This window comes from Panthera pardus, unplaced genomic scaffold (genome assembly GCF_024362965.1).
Source record: "Panthera pardus isolate Hobbes unplaced genomic scaffold, ASM2436296v1 HiC_scaffold_25, whole genome shotgun sequence".
Classification (NCBI taxonomy): domain Eukaryota; kingdom Metazoa; phylum Chordata; class Mammalia; order Carnivora; family Felidae; genus Panthera; species Panthera pardus.
Genome location: NW_026526821.1, coordinates 80,010,409 through 80,030,444, shown reverse-complemented (window position 1 = coordinate 80,030,444; position 20,036 = coordinate 80,010,409). Strand labels below are relative to the sequence as shown.

The 20,036-nt window shown below is 36.1% G+C and overlaps 1 protein-coding gene across 9 annotated transcripts in view; it reads right to left on the bottom strand.

Moving 5' to 3' along the window:
* The window catches only part of EHBP1 (EH domain binding protein 1), a 366,236-nt gene that overhangs the window by 254,686 nt on the left and 91,514 nt on the right, over nucleotides 1–20,036 (bottom strand). For all 9 annotated transcript variants that reach the window (XM_019433536.2, XM_019433609.2, XM_019433691.2 and 6 more), the window contains exons 3-4: nucleotides 13,075–13,132; nucleotides 3,529–3,624 (exon numbers count right to left, since the gene is read on the bottom strand). In XM_019433536.2, coding sequence (XP_019289081.1) covers nucleotides 3,529–3,624; nucleotides 13,075–13,132 — 154 coding nt within the window. The remainder of the gene's footprint in view (nucleotides 1–3,528; nucleotides 3,625–13,074; nucleotides 13,133–20,036) is intronic.

The window sequence follows — 20,036 nt, the reverse complement described above, 5'->3', positions numbered from 1 at the left end:
GGAATGAATTAATGACTATATCTTATAATTTGACAAATACTGAACACTGCCTTATATATGACATACATTAATTCTCAAAGGAGATGAAACAGTTTCTTTTAATGTTTATTTATTTTTGAGGGAGAGAGAGAAAGCACAGGGGAGGGGTAGAGAGAGACAGGGAGAGAGGATCTGAAGCTGGCTCTGTGCTGACAGCAGAGACCTGATACAGGGCTCAAACTCATGAACTGTGAGATCATGACCTGAGCCGAAGCCAGATGATTAGCCAACTGAGCCACCCAGGCACCCCAGATGAAACATGTTTTAAAAACACAGGCAACGTATTACTCCTAAAAGAATAGTTTCAGTGGGACCAAGGGACACGTTTGATAGGTCAAAGTCAGTAAAAAGACATGAAAGAGCAAAAGTAATGTTCATTTTCAAGCCATTTTAAAATGGCATATATACACACAATTAACTATTTATATTATTGATCAGACAAAAACATCTGTAATGAAAATTGCTTCTAGCGTGTATCAATTAAGTCTTCTCTGTATCCTACTTTCTACCCTCTAGAATCTCCTACCTTACCGCTGCAGTAAAGAGAAAAACTGAAAATGGCTCAAAGAACCATTTTTATTTTCAAAACCCTAAAAGGTTTTTTTTTTTTTTCATTTACTAGAAACAGCTATTTTCAATCTAATTCAAATTTCAAAAACAAACATGCAGAGTAAAAAAATTAGTATCTGGTCAAGTTGTAGGAAAATGAAACATACAACTTTTTGCAAAAGCATTTTGTCTATGAGCACACTTCTGTGGATACCAACCACACTTAGGACAAAAAGGGTTCAGAGCAGTCCCTTCCCACTTGCAAATTTCAAGATTAAATGAGTTGTGAGACTTTAATAAAAGTAAAAGAGAGGAAAATATGAAAAAGTTTTCCACTTGAATATTTTAAATGCTGTTCAAAAGCAAGATCCAAAAATTACACTGAAGGAATAAAAAGTTGTTTTATCATTCTGCCCTTCTGTTAGAAATCTGGAGAGAGGGGGAGTTGGGGAGATAAAAGCCTCCACTGAAAATATTGTTTTAATATTTAAAATGGTTGCAAGTTTGCCTCAATATCACAATTAACCAAAAATGTTTACTACAACAAACTGGGGAGAAATGGGTATTAGTTCTTCTTCCAACAGACTAAAACTCAAAGTCATAAAAGTTCAGTGATAAGGATATGCTGAACATTCTCATCGGTACTTGAAAACAACACTTATCTCTTAATCCTCCAAGTACCCATTTCAACAGCCACTTTCAACTCAGAATCACTCAGCTAGTACACATCCTTTTCCCAAACACATGGCTGTCAATTATTTATCAGCCCTATTCTAGCCCCTTACTCTATCATCATTTTTTTCAAGTTGTAAAACTATGTCCATTCGTTTTCTTTCCTAGTGTAAACAGCAAATCAAATCAAAATATTCAAAAAATTACTTAAAAGTCTTCCTCAAGCATGTCGGAGATCTTGCTGTTGTAATCTATATTCATAGCAGTTTTGTGTTTTTTTTTTTATTACAGAATAGGATGTACAATGTGAAGGAAAGAAGAAGGGCTAAATCACTGTGACTTAGCAAGTCATGTTCTTCTTTAGTCTCAGTTTCCTTACCAGTACAAAAGGGATAATTATACAACCTTGGTTGGGGTTGCTGTGTGAGAATGATAGGAAATGTTCCAAAGGTCTTGCTGCTACCTACTAAGCTTACTGTACCATTCCAGTAAGAGATATATGGATAAAGGGAGTTTAATAACAGGCTTTTAGTACAGCTGACTAAAGGACTATCAGATAGTCCTGAACCTCCTTGAAAAAAGGAAGAGTAGTGACTATCTCACCCCTTATTTCTCTCTGGGCAAATTAAGTATGTATATATATGACAAGCACGATTGAGCAATGTTATAACGTCAATAACAGTAATATCAAGACTATAAAACATAAAGTGCTAAAAATCTTTTGTAAAATAGATATCTGTGAAATACAGAGCATTTAAAAGTAGTATTCCATTCATGAGTTAGTATATTAACATTCATCACACTCTTCTGTTTTACTGATCTCTGCAGTAGTTCCTGAATAAATGTATTAATAAATTAGATCACAAAATTAAAAGGACTTTTTTACACACTGATTTCATGCTAAGCCATATAATGTTTCTCTACTTAAATTTCATGTCCTTAAATATTTAGTGGATTTTCACAAACTTTACATTATTAAATTATGCTCAATGAGATGTCTTTCTTCCTTCTGTCCAGCAAAAGTAACTTCAACACAACTGGAATGATTCAAAGAAGAAATTAAGCATTGTTTTCTAATTTTACCACTTTCAAAAAGGCTAAAATGAAATCTTTCCCCACCATTTTGGGGAAGCAGGTAAGGAGTTAGGAAAGTAAACATTCTAGTGCCTAATGGGAACTCAGTGAGGACTACTTTGTAATGTTTCAAGAAATATGGAAGACTTTCAAGAAAAAAAAACATGTATGTATAACAGGCAGGTAGTTATACACACAGCTATGTTTTTGGATCTGTCCTTTGAATTTACAACCAGAATCTTGCTTTTAAGCTACAGTACTTGTAAAATATTAATGTCATTAAGATATTTATCAAATATCAATTTAAAATTTCTCTTCTTACATTAACATAAATAAAATACTTGTTTTTAAAAAATTTTTTTAATGTTTATTTTTGAGAGAGAGAGAGTGTGCAAGCAGGGGAGGGGCAGAGAGAGAAGTAGACACAGAGTCTGAAGCAGGCTCCAGGCTCTGAGATGTCAGGACAGAGACTGACGCAGGGATCGAACCCACGAGCTGTGAGATCATGACCTGAGCAGGAGTCTGGCGCTTAACCGACAGAGCCACCCAGGTGCCCCTAAAATACTTATTGAATACTAATTTTAAAACATATCTTCTGATGAGTCAATTAGGGCTAACAAAATGAGGCTCAGGACTAAAGAATTCCACAAACCTCACTTTCTACGATAAAGCACTTTAAAGTGTCCTATGGGTAGGGTGCCTGGCTGGCCCAGGCGGTTAAGCATCCCACTTTGGCTCAGATTACGATCTCATGGTTCAGTTCATGAGTTTGAACCCCGCTTTGGGCTGTGCTCACAGCTCAGAGCCTGGAGCCTGCTTTGATTTTGTGTCTCCCTCTTTCTCTGTCCTTCCCCCCCTCGTGATCTGTCTCTCTTTCTCTCTCAAAAAGAAACATTAAAAAAAATTTTTTTTTAAGTTTCCTGTGGGTAGACTATAGGAAGTAGTAAGAGAAGTATTTCAACTGATCTCAAAATTGTTAACAAGTTGAAAAGGACTCCCAAATTATTCTGATTTCATAGACCATGAAATACCCTCATGAACTTGCATTGATATAAACTGCTATATCCACAAAAACAATGCATATTCTATATATTTGGACCCAAATATATAGAACAACGAATACTGAAATATTCTGTCATTTAGAACCATGATTATAAAATAATAAGTTGCATAAATTATAAAAATGGAACTTACCTTAAAAAGTGTCACAGTGATTTCAATGTTTTCAGGAACAGGCCACACTACAACACCACGGTATGGATTTTTTATTCCAGGTTGCCAGCTATGAGCCTACCAGAATAGTTAAAATAATGGCTTTAATATGAAGTACAGGAAATGCAATGTTAATAATTTACAAAAATTTATTGACACTGTTTATCTATTAGATCTGTAGTCTCCTTGAAACAAAAAAGATTAATCAAGTTAGATTTTTCAAGCATTAAAGTTGGGCCATGACAGTTCTATCACATGATAGCTATAGATTACTATCTGTAACCAAAATTTCACTATCTCCCTCCCACCATCACATGCAAGAATATGCAAAAATGAGGTGTCTCATATTTTCAAAAGCTACTGTTTGTGATTGGATAAAAATTTTTTAGGAGAAATATTTTAAAAATTATTTTGTGATCGGGGCACCTGGGTGGCTCAGTCAGTTAAGCGTCCAACTTCAGCTCAGGTCATGATCTCATGGTTTGTGAGTTCAAGCCCTGTGTCAGGCTCTGTGCTGACAGCTCAGAGCCTGGAGCCTGCTTCAGATCTGTGTACCCCTCTCTCTCTGCCCCTCCCCTACTTGTTTTCTCTCTCTCTCAAAAATAAATAAACATTAAAAAAATATATTTTTTGATCTAGGAACTTAAAGGCAAATTCATTCTTTAAAAGGAAAAACAAAGTGCATACTTTGCATTTAAGTTCATTTCCCATTAAACTGTAATGTTTATTTGGGACAAGTAAAGAAGAAAACAGTTTTTATAGAGTTAATATTTCTAGCACTTGTAATTTTAAAGATTCTTTTTCCTTGTCAATCTGGTTTATTGTGGTTCCCTAAGGACCTCCCAAAATTTGGAAGTCATCACTATAGTTCTTTCTTTGTGGTGGCATTTCCAGTCAAAGCTGATGGAAGATTAGGTATGCCAAGACATCTCCGTTTTCTTTTCTATGAGCTGCAGGACACTCCATGAAAGTGATAATGAAAGCTAACACTATGGAGTACTTTCTAAGTGTCAGTCCAAGTTTGAAATTTACTTATGTTTAACTCATTTAATTAGCATAAGAACCCTATGAGGTAGCTACTATTCATTCATTCATTCATTCATTCATTCATTCACTGACTCACTCACTGATTCACGCATACAATTGATTCTATCTGCCAAGCACTGTCCAGGCACTGGAGTAGTTAAAAAAAAAAAAAAAAAAAAAAATCTGCTTTAGTGGAGTTAACGATATACTAGAAAGAAGCAGACAAACAAAATAATTAAGTAAAATATACAGTATGTTAGATAGAGGAAGTGTTATGGAGAAAAAAATGGAAGAAAGAAGGCTGGAGGGGAGGCAAGAGAAAGTAACAAATGTCAACAGGATAGTCAGAGAAGGCATCATTGAGAAGAGGACACTTGAGAGAAGGCCTGACAGAGGTAAAGGAATCAGATACATAGATACATGGGATGAGACTTCTAAGGAGATGGAACAGCAACTGGAAAGGTCAGTCAGATAACAACAAGGCCAATGTGGTTGGAGCAAAGTTGGATACCAGGCTGGAGAAATAAGGAGGGTCCAGTCATATAAGGCTCTGAGAGGCCATTACAAAGACTTTTGACTTATTTATAATTCGAGTGAAATGGAAAGCCACTGAAGGTTTTTAAGCAAAGGCATGATGCTCTAAGTTATGTTTTAAAGGACACACTTCACTAATATAGCAAGAATAGGCTGTAGACATAAGAGAGGAAACAGGAAGACCAAGTAGAAGCTATTGCAATAATCCTGGGGAGAGGTGATGGTGATTTGGCTTCAAGTAGTAGAAAAGTGGTAAAGTGGTCAGATTCTGGATATATTTTTTCTTTATATTTTCAAGACAGAAACAACAAGATCTGCAGACTACATGAGAGAAAGAAGGTAACCAAGGCTGATTCCAAGGATTTTGCCCTTGAGCAACTGGAAGAAGAGAACTGCTATTAACAGATACAAAACAAGACTGTAAGAAGAGCAGGTTTGGAAAGTAAGATTGGGAACTCTGTTTTATACACATTAAATCTAAGGTGCATATTATATATTCAAGTGTAGATCTTCAAACAGGCAGCTGGAATAAATCTGGGAATCATTACCATACATAGGTGATACTTAAAGCTTAAGAGTGGATATGATCCCAAGGGACAGAGTACAGATAGAGAATATAAATGTTCAAGAACTGAACCTTGGAGCATAACATTAACAGGTCCAGGAAGTGAGGAGGAATCAGCAAAAGAGGGTTGGTACAGCAGAAGGAAAACCAGAGGTGTGTGGTATCCTGAAAGTCCAGTGAAGAAAATGTTTCATGGAGTGGGAGACAATCTGTGCCAAATCTTGGTGATAGGTTAGACAGAATGAGACCTGAAAAATAACCATCGGATTTAAGAAAGCAGAAGCCAATTCTGACTTCACAAGAGCCATTTCAGTGGAATGATGAGAGCAAATGCCTGACTGGACTGGAAAGGGTTCAACAAAGAATAAGAAAAAAGAAAGTAAAGATATCAAGTACACTCAATTCCTCTGAGATTTTTGCTGTAAGAGAAAGAGAAAACTAGTCTGCCTTTAGTGGTAAAATAATGGCAGAGAGAATTTTTTTAATAAAAATATTTTAATGCTGATGGTAAATATCCAGTTAAGAGGGAAAACTGAATGATGCAAAAGAGAAAGAATTACTAGAGTCATGTCCTTAACAGTAGGAAAAGGAGACAGATTGACCTTTGCCAGAAGCATAGATAATTCTTTCATGATAACAAGAAAGAAGCTAGAGGATATGACTGCAGGTGTGTGACAAGGAACAAATTTAACAGATGAGGAAAATGAGACACGGACTTGCCCAAGATCACACAGCAAGTAAGTGGCAGAAGTTGGATATGAACCCACAAAATGGAAGTGAGAAAGGATCAAGATCATGGAAACTTATGTCCATTCAAATCTTATCATATGTTGTTAGTTAAGATACCAGCATAAGATAGGTTTAGCAGCATCTCCCCACTTCAACTCATAAATTGTTAGTAATTCTCTCTCTATTCTCTCTCCATTGCCGTCCAATCATAAAACTTCAGGGAAGGAAAGGGAAGTAGACACTGACCACAACAGAGTTAGCACACTATACCCAACAGCAAAAAGCTGAGTTCTACTGATTAAAGAATATCTCTAGAGATTCTTCTATTCCTCTATTTATGGAAATATGCCTACTGACAATTCTAGAACAAAAACTTCACAAAGTCAAGAATCTCCATTTTGAAAAGTAAATTTCTGCCTACCTTAGATAATCCTTAATCAAAACTCCACTCTACATACTCTACATAGTTAATCTTGAAGATTTATGACAATTCTAATTCTTACGTACTGTGATAGTAGGTCAGACTATTCCTCTGGTCTTTCCAAACTCACCATCATTATATTTTCATAGCCTCCCCACAGAATAAAAACATAAAAAGAGTATAATAACTGAATTTTTCTCATTAGCCACAGCAGCAAAGATACAGTATTTGTAAAATTCTTTTTTTTAATTTTTTTTAATGTTTATTTACTTTTGAGAGAGAGTGAGCATGCACCTGAGCAAGTGGGGGAGGGGCAGAGAGAGATGGAGACACAGAATCCGTACAGGCTCCAGGCTCTGAGCTGTCAGCACAGAGCCCGATGCAGGGCTCAAACTCACAAACTGTGAGATCATGACCTGAGCCAAAGGCAGACGCTCAACTGACTGAGCCACCCAGGTGCCCCATTTTTTTAATGTTTATTTATTTTTGAGAGAGAAAGAGAGAGAGAGAGAGAGGGCACAAGCTGGGAAGGGGCAGACAGAGAAAGGGAGACACAGAACTGGAAGCAGGCTCCAGGCTTTAAGCTGTCAGTGCAGAGCCCGATGCAGGGCTCGAACCCAGAAACCACGAGATCATGACCTGAACCAAAGTTGGATGCTCAACTGACTAAGCCATTCAGGCGCCCCTAGTATTTGTAAAATTCATAATGAAAAAATGACCATCAATGGATTTTAGACCTGAAGATACCCTTAGGAGATCTAATCCAGATAAGAAAACCAGAGTAATCAAAGAGTAAATAGCTTGCCTGAACCCACATGAATAATCAGTAGGAGAACCACCTACATGATTTCCAAGTTCAAATTTCTTCACCCGACCAACATCTTACCCAGCTCTATCTCTGATTCATACAGTGGTCAAGAAAATAGTCTTCTATCGCTAAATTCTTAACATTTATGTGGATAATACAAATATCAAAAGTGAGAAAAGCAGGGAATGTAGAGATCACTGGGCAGAGTTAGTAGATAGTAATATCAGATAATTTCTTCAGGTACCCTAATGCTAGCACTCTAAATGACCTCTTTCAATCCTCCTTCTTCGATCACAGAATAGAAATTAGATTGCTGAACAAACAAAAATAAAATCTGGTTAACAAACTAAAATCTTTTTTTTTTTTTATTAAAAGAAGATGTAAGGGTGTTAGTTCCCAAGTTGCTAATATGCTGCCATTTTCTTACCATTCCACTCAGCATCTCTGTCCCCAGCAACAAAGGTCCAACTAAGTCAGAGCTCTGGTTTTCTGATATTCCTTTTAGAGTCTATACAACCTGGCTAAGTTAGGACACTGTAACAACATCAATTAGTCTGGCTGAGTAGCTGGCACCACCTCCTTTATAATGTTAGCGAAATATTATATGGTAGGCAGAAAACAGAATGAAGTAAATTTTATTGCAAAGGAAACCAGGGATGTACATAGTAGCAAACACGAAAAAAAAGATTCCTATTTTCAAACAGCTTACTAAAACTTTCACTTCCAACTGAATTCAGGAATCTGAACCTAGAAAAAGAATGAAAAGTCCAATATGGGCAAAAATAGATTTGTAAAAAAAAAAAAAAAAAAATTGTACAAATCCATAGAGACATTAATTTATGTTTTTAAGAATTTGATTTAGGAGAAGCACATACTTGCAAACATCACTACTATAAGAACCCTGATTGGTCTTCACTGAAAGTAATAGAAAAGATTTTCTCAGAAAAAATTAGGCACTGGGGCAACTGGGTGGCTCAGTCGGTTAAGCAGCCTACTTAGGCTCAGGTCATAATCTCACAGTTTGTGAGTTCGAACTCCGTGTCAGGTGCTCTGTGCTGACACCTCGAAGCCTGCAGCCTGCTTCAGCTTCTGTGTCCCCCTCTCTCTCTGCCCCTCCCCCACCTTCTCTTTCCTCTCTCTCTCTCTCTCTCTCTCTCTAAAATAAGTAAAAGTTAAAAAAAAAAAAAAAAGATAAAAATTAGTCACAGAAACGCACATACAGCTATTCAGCTCCTTTGCACAGTTAAGAAAGGCAGGTTGTCTCTTTATTTGCCAGCAATCTATCTAATACAGATAATAGTACAAAAGGATTAGGCCACATTATCCAGTTCCCCTTATACGATTTTTCTCATTTTTTAATCATATGACAGATCTTTTGACATGCCAAAGCAAACCTAGAAAAAAGGTAACATTTCTCAATTTAGGGTACTGACTCTATAAAATGCCTTACTTTCTAATTATTTCATGTCATACCTTCCCTAAAAGACTTGTACCTAATATGGTACTAAACACAGAATAAACATTCACTTGTTATTTGTGATTCCTACAAAATGAAAATATTTCACTAAAAATATATAGCTGTCACTTGTTAAATAGATAATTTTTGGTTTATAAAAATGCATATACCCATATGTTTAAGATGTCACATGTAGAGTTTACCTTAGAGTTGTCGCCATAAGGCAAAGCTCTGCAACTGTACCCTGCCCCTCCTGTTATCTCAGCACATTGTAAAAGGCTGTAGCACAACCACAGAGCAAGAAAGTAAAGGTGGTAATGCCATCAAAAAGCTTGTGAGGACTTTAAAGCTCTGGTTTCCCTTTGGAATCCTCCCATTTCTCTGTGAGCTTAAACTTCTGTTGGAAAACCATATTTAAGGCAACATACTACTCTGCCATAATTTATGGGGACTATCATAGTTGCTTTGATTCCTACTGCCATATATTTTACCAAAAAATAATTTTATTTAAGTATATACAAATCAACTGCAGCCTAACAAATCTTTGTTATAAATGCCATGACTTGAGGAGAAGAGATAGGGAAGCTGCACATTGTATTGATTATCCATGGTTAACTACTTTCTCAATAAAAAATGAGTTCTAATTATATATTTAGCTATCAAGATAAACATGTGCCCAAAGAAAGTGAGCACTAAACTAAGAACTAAACTTTAAACTAATTAAGGTAGGGTCGCCTGGGTGGCTCAGTCAGATAAGCATATGACTTTTGATTCCAGCTCAGGTCATAATCTCACGATTCTCAGGTCATAATCTCACGATTCATGAGATCAAACCCGCATTGAGCTCCACACTGATGGAGCGGAGTCTACTTAGAATTCTCTTTCTCCCTCCCTCTCTGCCCCTCCCTCACTCGTGCTCCCTCTTTCAAAATAAGTAAATAAAAACATTAAAAAAAAATAAGGTAGTGTGCCTTATTATTTTACTCACTAATCTGATATTTATCTGGGTCTCAGTTATAAGTTTCAATCTATCAATCAATATAAAAAAAGGCAGGTATTGGGGCGCCTGGGTGGCGCAGTCGGTTAAGCGTCCGACTTCAGCCAGGTCACGATCTCGCGGTCCGTGAGTTCGAGCCCCGCGTCAGGCTCTGGGCTGATGGCTCGGAGCCTGGAGCCTGCTTCCGATTCTGTGTCTCCCTCTCTCTCTGCCCCTCCCCCGTTCATGCTCTGTCTCTCTCTGTCCCAAAAATAAATTAAAAAAAAAAAAAAAAAAAGGCAGGTATACTCAGAATCAGGAAAGAGAAATAATAAGCTATATGGATGACAAAAACCAAATTGACTACTATGCAATTCAAACTCTTTCCAAAAACATAGTTAAAAGTAAAAACTAGAATGTTTTCTGCCCAATGGTTGCAGAGATCTTTTTTTCTCCCTCAGTGACTTCAATGGGACTCAGCAGCAAATAATGTATATCTTAAAGGAAAACCATCAGAAAACAGAAGTATCTTTCAGAAGAAATAAAATGGTTCTAGTCTTTGGTTTTGGTATAACTGATACTAATTTAATAAAAAATAGCTGGAGACAAGTTTGTGTGTGTGTGTGTGTGTTTTAAAGAATTCCAAAATGTCATGTATTTCAAGTTTCTTAAGATTAAAAAAAGTTACCTGCTTAACTTTTACAATAATATTGTAATCATTTCTTTCATAATTTCTGACACTGATTTTTAAGTCTCCCCCTTTTCTTTAGCTGTCTGTACAACTTATAACACAGCATTTCACATATGTATGAACATACTATGCACTTGCTTTAACACATGGTGGGTTCTTAAATTTTTTTCAAAAAAACTACATCTATAATATTTTAAGAGGAAACACAATGATTCTGAAATATCCAGGAGGGATTTAAAATATTAAGAGTGCCACAATTTGACAGTAGTACAAGAATTAATTCTTTCTAGAAAATATGCATTCTGGGAAAAATCAACCTATAGCCACATATGTTTGGATTTTACTATCTGGATTCAATCAATATTTGATACAATATTAAAAATAATTTGGCCTTAAAAGTTATTTGACTGACTTTTGAAAATGCAATTAAATAAAGGTGTATTTTACTTCAAATATGGGTATGCATTATGAGTTGGTCTATAATCTACAGTATTTCATTATGTTTCATATTTTTTTAGAAAATAATTAGTATCTAACTATTAAAAGGAGAAAATTATTTTCTGTTGATAGCTAAAAACATGTTAAATCTAAAGTTTATAGTTATAGTTATATTCATCTATCATACTTAGTGGATGACCTTATATTATTCCTCTCCACAAAAGCCTAAGACCCACTAGGCAAAAATAACAATATCCAGCAAAACAGAGAAGACCCTAAGCCTATTTTCAGAACTCTTTCTCATATGTGAATGGATAAGAAAATACAGGTCCAAAATACAATGCCCCAAAACTATAAATATATGCTTTGAAGAAGATATCATTCGTGATATGATGTAAATGGACCTTTCCTATATGGCTGGTGGAAATACATTTAAAAGTTAAAAATGTATCAACCCACTGATTTCAGTCCTAAGTATTTGCCCAAGAGAAATTAAAATATTTGTCTCCTAAAATACTGCTATGGTAATATTTATAGTAAACCTCTTTGCAGTAGTGAATATTCAAAATATACACTGGAAATGAATCAAATCATCAACAGTGGCATAAATAATCAAACTGTAGTAAATTCATTTGATGGAATACTACTCACCAATAAAAAAAAAACTACCATATTCACAACAGCATGAATAAACCTCAAAAACATTATGTTGAACAAAAGAAACCACACACCAAACAGTACTGCTGTATGATTCCATTTAAATGAAATTCAAAAACAGGCAAAATTACTGTATGGTGACAGAAAAATCAGAATAGTGGTTACCTCTGAGAGTTGGGAATTAACCAGAGGAGGACACAAAGGAAAAAGTGACGAAAATAGTCTATATGCTATTAGGAGTACTAATTACACAAGTATATATTGACTTAAATTGTATAATTAAGATCTATATGTAATTTTACCACAATAAAATTTGACAAGATACCACAAAAATATTAAAAATTCTGAAATTTAAACTTGATTTAATTTTAATTAAAAGGAATAAATTTTTTCCTCACACAGGACTACTTATGGAAAAATCAACATCCTTAACATGCTTGTAATTATTATGTGCTTATAGAAATACATTCATACTTATTTACAGAATGGAATTTTTAAAGTATCTGCAGAATTGTTACTGAACATTTTAAAAATTCTGTTCTACTCCCCACAAAGCTATAAGTGCAAAAAATTAAAACCTTTGGGTGTCTGGGTGGCTCAGCCGGTTGAGCATCCAACTTCAGCTCAGGTCATGATCTCACAGTTTGTGAGTTCAAGCCCTGTATTGGGCTCTGTGAGGACAGCTCAGAGCCCAGAGCCTGCTTCAGATTCATGTCTCCCTCTCTCTCTGCCCCTCTCTGCTCATGCTCTGTCTCTTTCTCTCTCAAAAATAAATAAACATTAAAAAAATTTTTTTTAAATTAAAATCTTTGAAAAACCCAACTCCTTTTCTACTGCAGCCCAGCAATGGACTCCAAGAACTCACCATTCCTTAAGTGTGCCCTAACTTCATCCTCTTGGAATCTGAGTAAATAATCTCAGGTACAATTTTGTAAGTGTTACCTAGTTAATCATTAATTCATAAATACACTAGTACAGAGAAGCTAGATAACTGATGTTATCCAAGGCTACCAAATCCAAGATCAAAACTCAGGTATCTGGCTCCCATTTATAGAACTGCAGTTACACAATCAAAATGCCTAATCAACCATTTTAGTAGTAGATCATCAGAAATAACCCAACATGTCAAGTAATATTTTAAAATCTACAATGGGACTACGGAAGTTTAATAATTTAACTAAAAGTTAAATTCAACATTTGGGTACGAAATTTTGAAAAGAGACAAACCTTCGAAGACTTCCTTCGGCTTCTTCTTGTCCAAACCACCACCAGTTTATCTGGTTGCCTGTCAAACAGGAAAAAGATTAAGTATAATTTAAGTTCTCTTACATCAAATTAACAAAGTTTAGTTCTGGTGCCTTTTTTAAAAGGACAAAAATGTCGGGGCGCCTGGGAGGCGCAGTCGGTTAAGCGTCCGACTTCAGCCAGGTCACGATCTCGCGGCCCGTGAGTTCGAGCCCCGCGTCAGGCTCTGGGCTGATGGCTCGGAGCCTGGAGCCTGTTTCCGATTCTGTGTCTCCCTCTCTCTCTGCCCCTCCCCCGTTCATGCTCTGTCTCTCTCTGTCCCAAAAATAAATAAAAAAACGTTGAAAAAAAAAAAAGGACAAAAATGTCATCTACTTTACATTACATAGAGCAGTTGCTTTTACAATAAGTCTCTCTAAATTATTCAAAAATAGCAAATGTTGAATATAAATGTAATCTAATTTAAATGACTAATATTTTATCCACATGTTTTTCTAAAAATCCTTTAGTAAGTTAATCCATTGGGACAAACCAAGTAAAATAAAATACTTGGAACTGGTGACAAAAGAAAAAGCACACATACATCTTCTCTAAAAAGTAATGCTATATACATCTAACGCATTATCTACTTTAATCTGGAGACAACAGCATAAAAATGACACTTACAAAATAATTTAAATCTATGGGTTATACTACTTTTGCATCTCATATCTTATGAACAATGCTGCGGTTTTCAAAACATTTGCATAATCTCAAAGATCTTCATAAAAGCAATACAGTACTAAAACAACATGTAAGGTACATACTATTATTCCTATTTTGTAAGCTTAAAAATTGGCAAAATAACTCATCAAAAGTTCTGGCACTGGGGCACCTGGGTGGTTCTGTCGGTTAAGCATCCGACTCTTGATTTTGGCTCAGGTCATGGTCTCACAGTCATGGGATCTAGCCCCACGTCGGGCTCTGCATTGACAGTGAGGAGCCTGCTTGGGATTCTCTTTCTCCCTCTCTCTCTGCCCCTACTCACCCCCCTCCTGCACTCTCTCTCTCTCTCTCACTCAAAATAAATAAATAAATAAACTTTTTTTTTTAAAATCTCTGGCAGAACCAAATATGAAATACAGGTCCTTTAACTCTCAGACCCCTCTTCCTTACCTTCTGCTAATATAAAGTAAAAACAAACAAGCAAAAACCTTATGTTCTCAGCTAATACAATTGCATTCTCTTTAATACTTGGGGAAAATATCAAGATTATGATTATCAGTTATTTTCCTTAAATCTTTATTTTAAAAAATTTTAGATAAAAGCTTTTTAACCAAGAAATGAATGGTACACTCATCTTGGTGACCTTCACCTCTTTCCATGTGTCATTTATTTTACCCTAAAATCCGTCACCATCAGCAGATGACCTGTCCTCTTATTTCATTTAATTAAATACATACATATACATATATACACATAAAAGGCCACCAGTCATGAATCCCTTACCCAGTGATTCACCTACAAACCTGTCCAAAGGGAGAGTTGCCCAATGAAAAAGTACTGAGTAACTAACCCAAAATGTAGCATAGAAAAATAAAATGATAAAAATATTTTAAAACCAGGTAAGAGACATAAAAGACAGATTGAGAAGTACATACACCTAGTAGAAATTCTAGAAGTTCAGAACAGTGGGAATGGCAAAGAAAATACTGAAGAGATAAGGCTAAGAATATTCCAGACTTGAAGAGAGAGTCCTTAGATAGAAAGTATATGAATGAACAAGATAATTAAAAATAAATCTAATAGCTAGATACTGTGCTACAAAACAGCAAGAATAAAGAGAAAAACCATAAAAGACAGGTTACCAACAAAGGAATGGCTGGACTGATAGCAACTTCTCGTTAGCAGAAACAAAGCCCAAAAGACAATAAAATTAATGATCTTCAAGTTGCTAAGGGAAAATAGCTGTCACCCTTGAGTTTTATACTGCTAATCCATCATTTAAGAAATGGTTTTAGACATTGTCTAACAAAGAGCAGATAGTCAATATTTGCTGAATGAAAAAAAAAAAGAAAAGAAATGGTTTTAGGCATATGAAGACTTAAGAGTTTACAACGCACACATCCTAGTTAACTAAGGGAAGGAGTAGGATGCAAAAAGCAACATAAATATCATAAAATGTTAATTCTTGTTCATTTTAGGTCACAGAACTCAAAGAAACGCTAGAAAAAAAAACAGGAGGAAGGTTCCAGTAATGAAAATGACTAAGTAGGGAGTCATCTAAACAAATGCACAATGTTTCTGATGGTGATAATAACCAGCATGGTATAAATAGAAAATTGGTGGTTCTCCATCCAAGACTCAGTTCAATTCTGAGGGTCAGGCATTAAAGACAACAACTGTAAACTAAAACCAGTAGCTTGGTTTGGTGAATCTTCCCACAGTGAAATTTTGGGAGCAATAACCAAATGCTATATAAGATGAAACAGAAGAAAGTTTGTATGGACTATCAAGAGTGTTAACTTAAAATCCCAACCAACACAGAAACAAACATAACCTTGTTCAACACACAGAGAAGCAGAATAGGACAAATGACAGTGAAGATGGGGAGCTGTAAAGTAACAGATGGAGGTGGGAAGAAGGTATGATCAATGCTGACAGCTTAACAGTACAGGAAATGAGTAGCCAACAAGTGTATAAACTACCTTATTTGAAAGTATTTATGGCTTGTTAGAATGAACATTTAACCTAGATTACTACTAATCTTTTCATTATGTTCTCATCTCCACATCGCCAGGTGACCCCAACTTTTAATGATATTTCTATGGTACTTCTTTAGAAATGCTATAAAATCTTACAGCTTGTCCTTGCTTATTATCCCATACTGGTCTCTTATATGGAAGGTACTAACAAACTGGCGCTTACAGGTTGAATTTAACACATTCATTTCCCTTAATAATATTCCATTTTATTTAACTTTTAATTTAAATTTTGAAAATCCTTTCTAAATTAAATGCCTTTAAACAAAGTCCATGTTGTCCGAATTACTAGAGCCTCCAACACTACCAGCTGTTTCACACCTGACCAGCTTCTGCTTTGGCCCTTTGACAACCTGGCATGCAAAATAACGTCCATATTCCTGAATGTTGTTTTTATGAGGCACTTTACCACCCAACTCTATCTTCCTTTCTGTATAACTTACAAATACCTGAACATGTATTCCTTCAATCTCTTCACATTGCATGCTATTACCTTTCTTTAAAAACTTCCTCTTTCCTCCCTTTTCTACCTGATAAACCCTTAACTCATCACTTCCTCTGTGAAACCTTGACCACTTCTCATTTCCTTTCTACGCCATTCCATATTCCAAACCTTAAGCAGCTATCTGCCCCTACTACTGTATTTCCAGTAATACCCTAGAAACACCTGTATCTAAATATTCTATATGCCCTGTATTACACTATTATTTCTATCTCCTACACTAGACTGCACTCCTTTATCAACCATATCTTTCTTTATATTCTTAGCAGTTAGTTTGAATTTGGTACAAGGTTGAGGCTCAATGAACATTTGCTACTGAATGAACCTTAAGTTTCCACCAGGAATTCCCAGTTGGTTAATTATAATTGATCAGGTCTAACTAAAGCCAGTAGCTAAATAATACATCCTCTCTGTAGCTTATTCAAATTTTACAGGGATTCCGACCTTGGCTGCACATTGGAATCTCCTGGGAAACTTTGAAAAATACTGATGCCTAGGTCCACTCCTAGAGAATCTGATTTAATTGGTGTCATGTGCAGGTGTTTTTTTTAATTCCTACAGGTGATTCTAATTGTGCAGCCAACGTTGAGAACCACTGTTATCACAGGGACAGTGGTAAGTAATCCCTGTTAACTCCTGACTTAACACAAGTGAGGCATAAGTTGCGCCAGCAGTGGGGGTATCTCCCCACCCCCATCCAGGCCACCTGCACTGTTGCCTCCTTCCAACTCAGCTTTTCAGCATCTCCCTCCCCTCAATCATTCTGACCTTACTTCAGATGTGTTACTTCACAACAGGGAAGACTTTTACTATAAAAAATCAGGACCGTGGTCTCCTAACCTACCTGCCTGAAGTTCTGAGAATGTAGAACATAAATGACTTACTTGAGAATGCCCCCAGAGACAACTAAACTTTTTTGTGATTCTAAGTCACGTCCCATTTTTAAAATGTCTTTACGAGAAATCAGTCCACCTTTGTATTATCAGAGCAACGTGAGGCAGTGTTCTAAAATAAAGAATGGTGCTGTGACTTATTGTTCTCAGAAGAGTACCAATAACCACACAATTAGCTGACCACAATTAATATTTTAAGCATCTGTGCTGTACTAGAAAAGAACCATTAAATATTTACTTATGTGCACACAAGACGCAGGGATGGAGCAACTGTGAGTGTTATCCAACTATCAAAGAACCTATAATTATACAACTTTTATCAAAAGTCAAGACAACCTGGTAGAGCTCGGGTTTCAGAAAGAATTCAATAATCACATATTTAACATTTCTACTCCATCACCTAAGTAGCCAGATAGGCCTACACATGAAATATACACAGACATATAAACCTACAAACATATAATTATATATATGAACATTTTATACACATACACATAAAATGTACACACAGATGCACTTTCTGTGAAATCTATCTAAAGGGTTCCATTAAAAAGATCTGAAGTCTTTTGGTGGGTTTATTCAGGGAAGAAAACTTTATTTAAAAAAAATAAAATTTAACACCTATAACCTACCCTCACAGTCCTTAAAAAGGAACTAGTTGAGTGCAAAAGCAGCCAGACTTGTCTCAAAGTATGGTCCTGATGCTAAATTCTGGAGAGTAGGCAGGAGGAGGAAAATAGGAGAGGAAAAAGGAGAAAATAAGAGAGCTACAGTGAACAAGATTATAAAACAGTAAGCTGTATCTTTCTTTGACCTGTAGCTAAATTTTATGCCCTCCTCTTTGCCACTAGTAAGCTACTGTATATCAAGGTAAATTTTTTTAAGAATCTGGGAGCTCCTGGGTAGCTCAGTCGGTTAAGCATTCAACTCTTGATTTTGGTTTAGGTCATGATCTCACAATTCGTGAGTTTGAGCCCCACATCAGGCTCTGTGCTAACAATGCAGAGTGTGCTTGAGATTCTCTCTCTTCCTCTCTCTCTGTTCCTCCTCTGCTTGTGTGCTCTCTTTCTCTCTCTCTCAAAAGAAATAAACTTAAAAAAAAATAATCTGGCTTAAATTTAGATTCCACTCTCATGTGTGTCTTATACATGTGTGAGGTGAGACTAAAAAAGCCATGAGAGGGGCACCTGGGTGGCTCAGTCGGTTGAGCGGCCGGCTTCGGCTCAGGTCATGATCTCACAGTCCGTGAGTTCGAGCCCCGCGTTGGACTCTGTGCTGACCGCTCAGAGCCTGGAGCCTGTTTCAGATTCTGTGTCTCCCTCTCTCTGCCCCTCCCCCGTTCATGCTCTGTCTCTCTCTGTCTCAAAAATAAATAAACGTTAAAAAAAAAAAAATAAGCTTTAAAAAAATAAATAAATAAAAAATAAAAAAGCCATGAGAAAAAAATCCAAAACATCACATGAAAACCAATCTCATTATTTCCCAAAATCATAATATGCATGCAAAACATATTTTACTGAATGCCTATTATGTTCCTGGCACTATGCTGAGCAATGGAGGTACAAAGATGAAAGAAGATTAAACCTCGATCCTCTAAAAGTTTACAATCCAGTGGGGGAGAGACAAACGATTAAACAAACTACCCCACTCCCGGCACAACCCTGGAGAACACAAAGAAGATAACAAAAACCTTATGCCTAGAAGGATCTACTTATGTATATCGCAGGAAATAAGCATGCTAACAAAAAGAGCTTGCCCAACACCCAACAATTTATTTTAAAACCTATAATTTATGACACCTTAAATATAAAGTCCAACAAAAAATGAGTGACTAATACAGTCCATCTACTACAAAATTATAAAGCCATTAAATATATTTTCCAACAGCATTTACAAGCATAGGACAATGCTTAGGATATCATGTTAAGTTTGTTTAATACAGATTTAAAAAATTTTTTCCTAAACTATATAATGAAAGAAGACATCAGCTGGCAATATCTCAAAATGCTAACTGTGGCCACTATTAAAAAGTAAAATTATGGGGGCGCCTGGGTGGCTCAGTTGGTTGTGCGTCCAACTTCGGCTCGGGTCATGATCTCGCAGTTCGTGAGTTTGAGCCCCATGTTGGGCTCTGTGCTGACAGCTCAGATCCTGGAGCCTTCTTTGGATTCTGTGTCTCCCTCTCTCTCTCTCTCTGCCCCTCTCCCACTTGTGCTCTCTCTCAAAAATAAACAAACATTAAAAATTTAAAAAAGAAAAAAAGTAAAATTATGTGTCATTTAAAGGATATACTTTATTTTCTGGAATGCATTTATATTGCTTTATGCTGGAAAACTATTTAAATGTGGGGGGGAAGTTATTTAAAATAAAACAATCATTTTAAGTTTACAATAAAGTATGAACAGAGTTAAACAATCAAATTAATTTTTAAAATTTCACTTCAATTTAAAGAGCTTTTAGACAACTGAATAAATTTGCTTCTAAGTGAACAGAAATGGAAGGACTGTGTTCTTTGTCTTACATGAAAATAAATTTTCTCCAAGGTCTGAGCTGGCCCTACACAAAATTTTGACATAGGTCCCACACGACTTTGGCAGCCTCCCTTCCTCTGTTTGCAGTCCCTCCAATTCCTGGGACATTTTTCCTTGGGCATGGAAAGTCAATATGACACTCCATTAGTGGCCCAAATAACAAAATGACAAATGCTTTTCAGGTCACTCATTCTTTTCTACATCAATTAAAATTCCCCTTTTCCTAGGGTAAGTATCTTAGGAGGGTACTGAAAGGTAAGAAATTGGAGGGAACAAT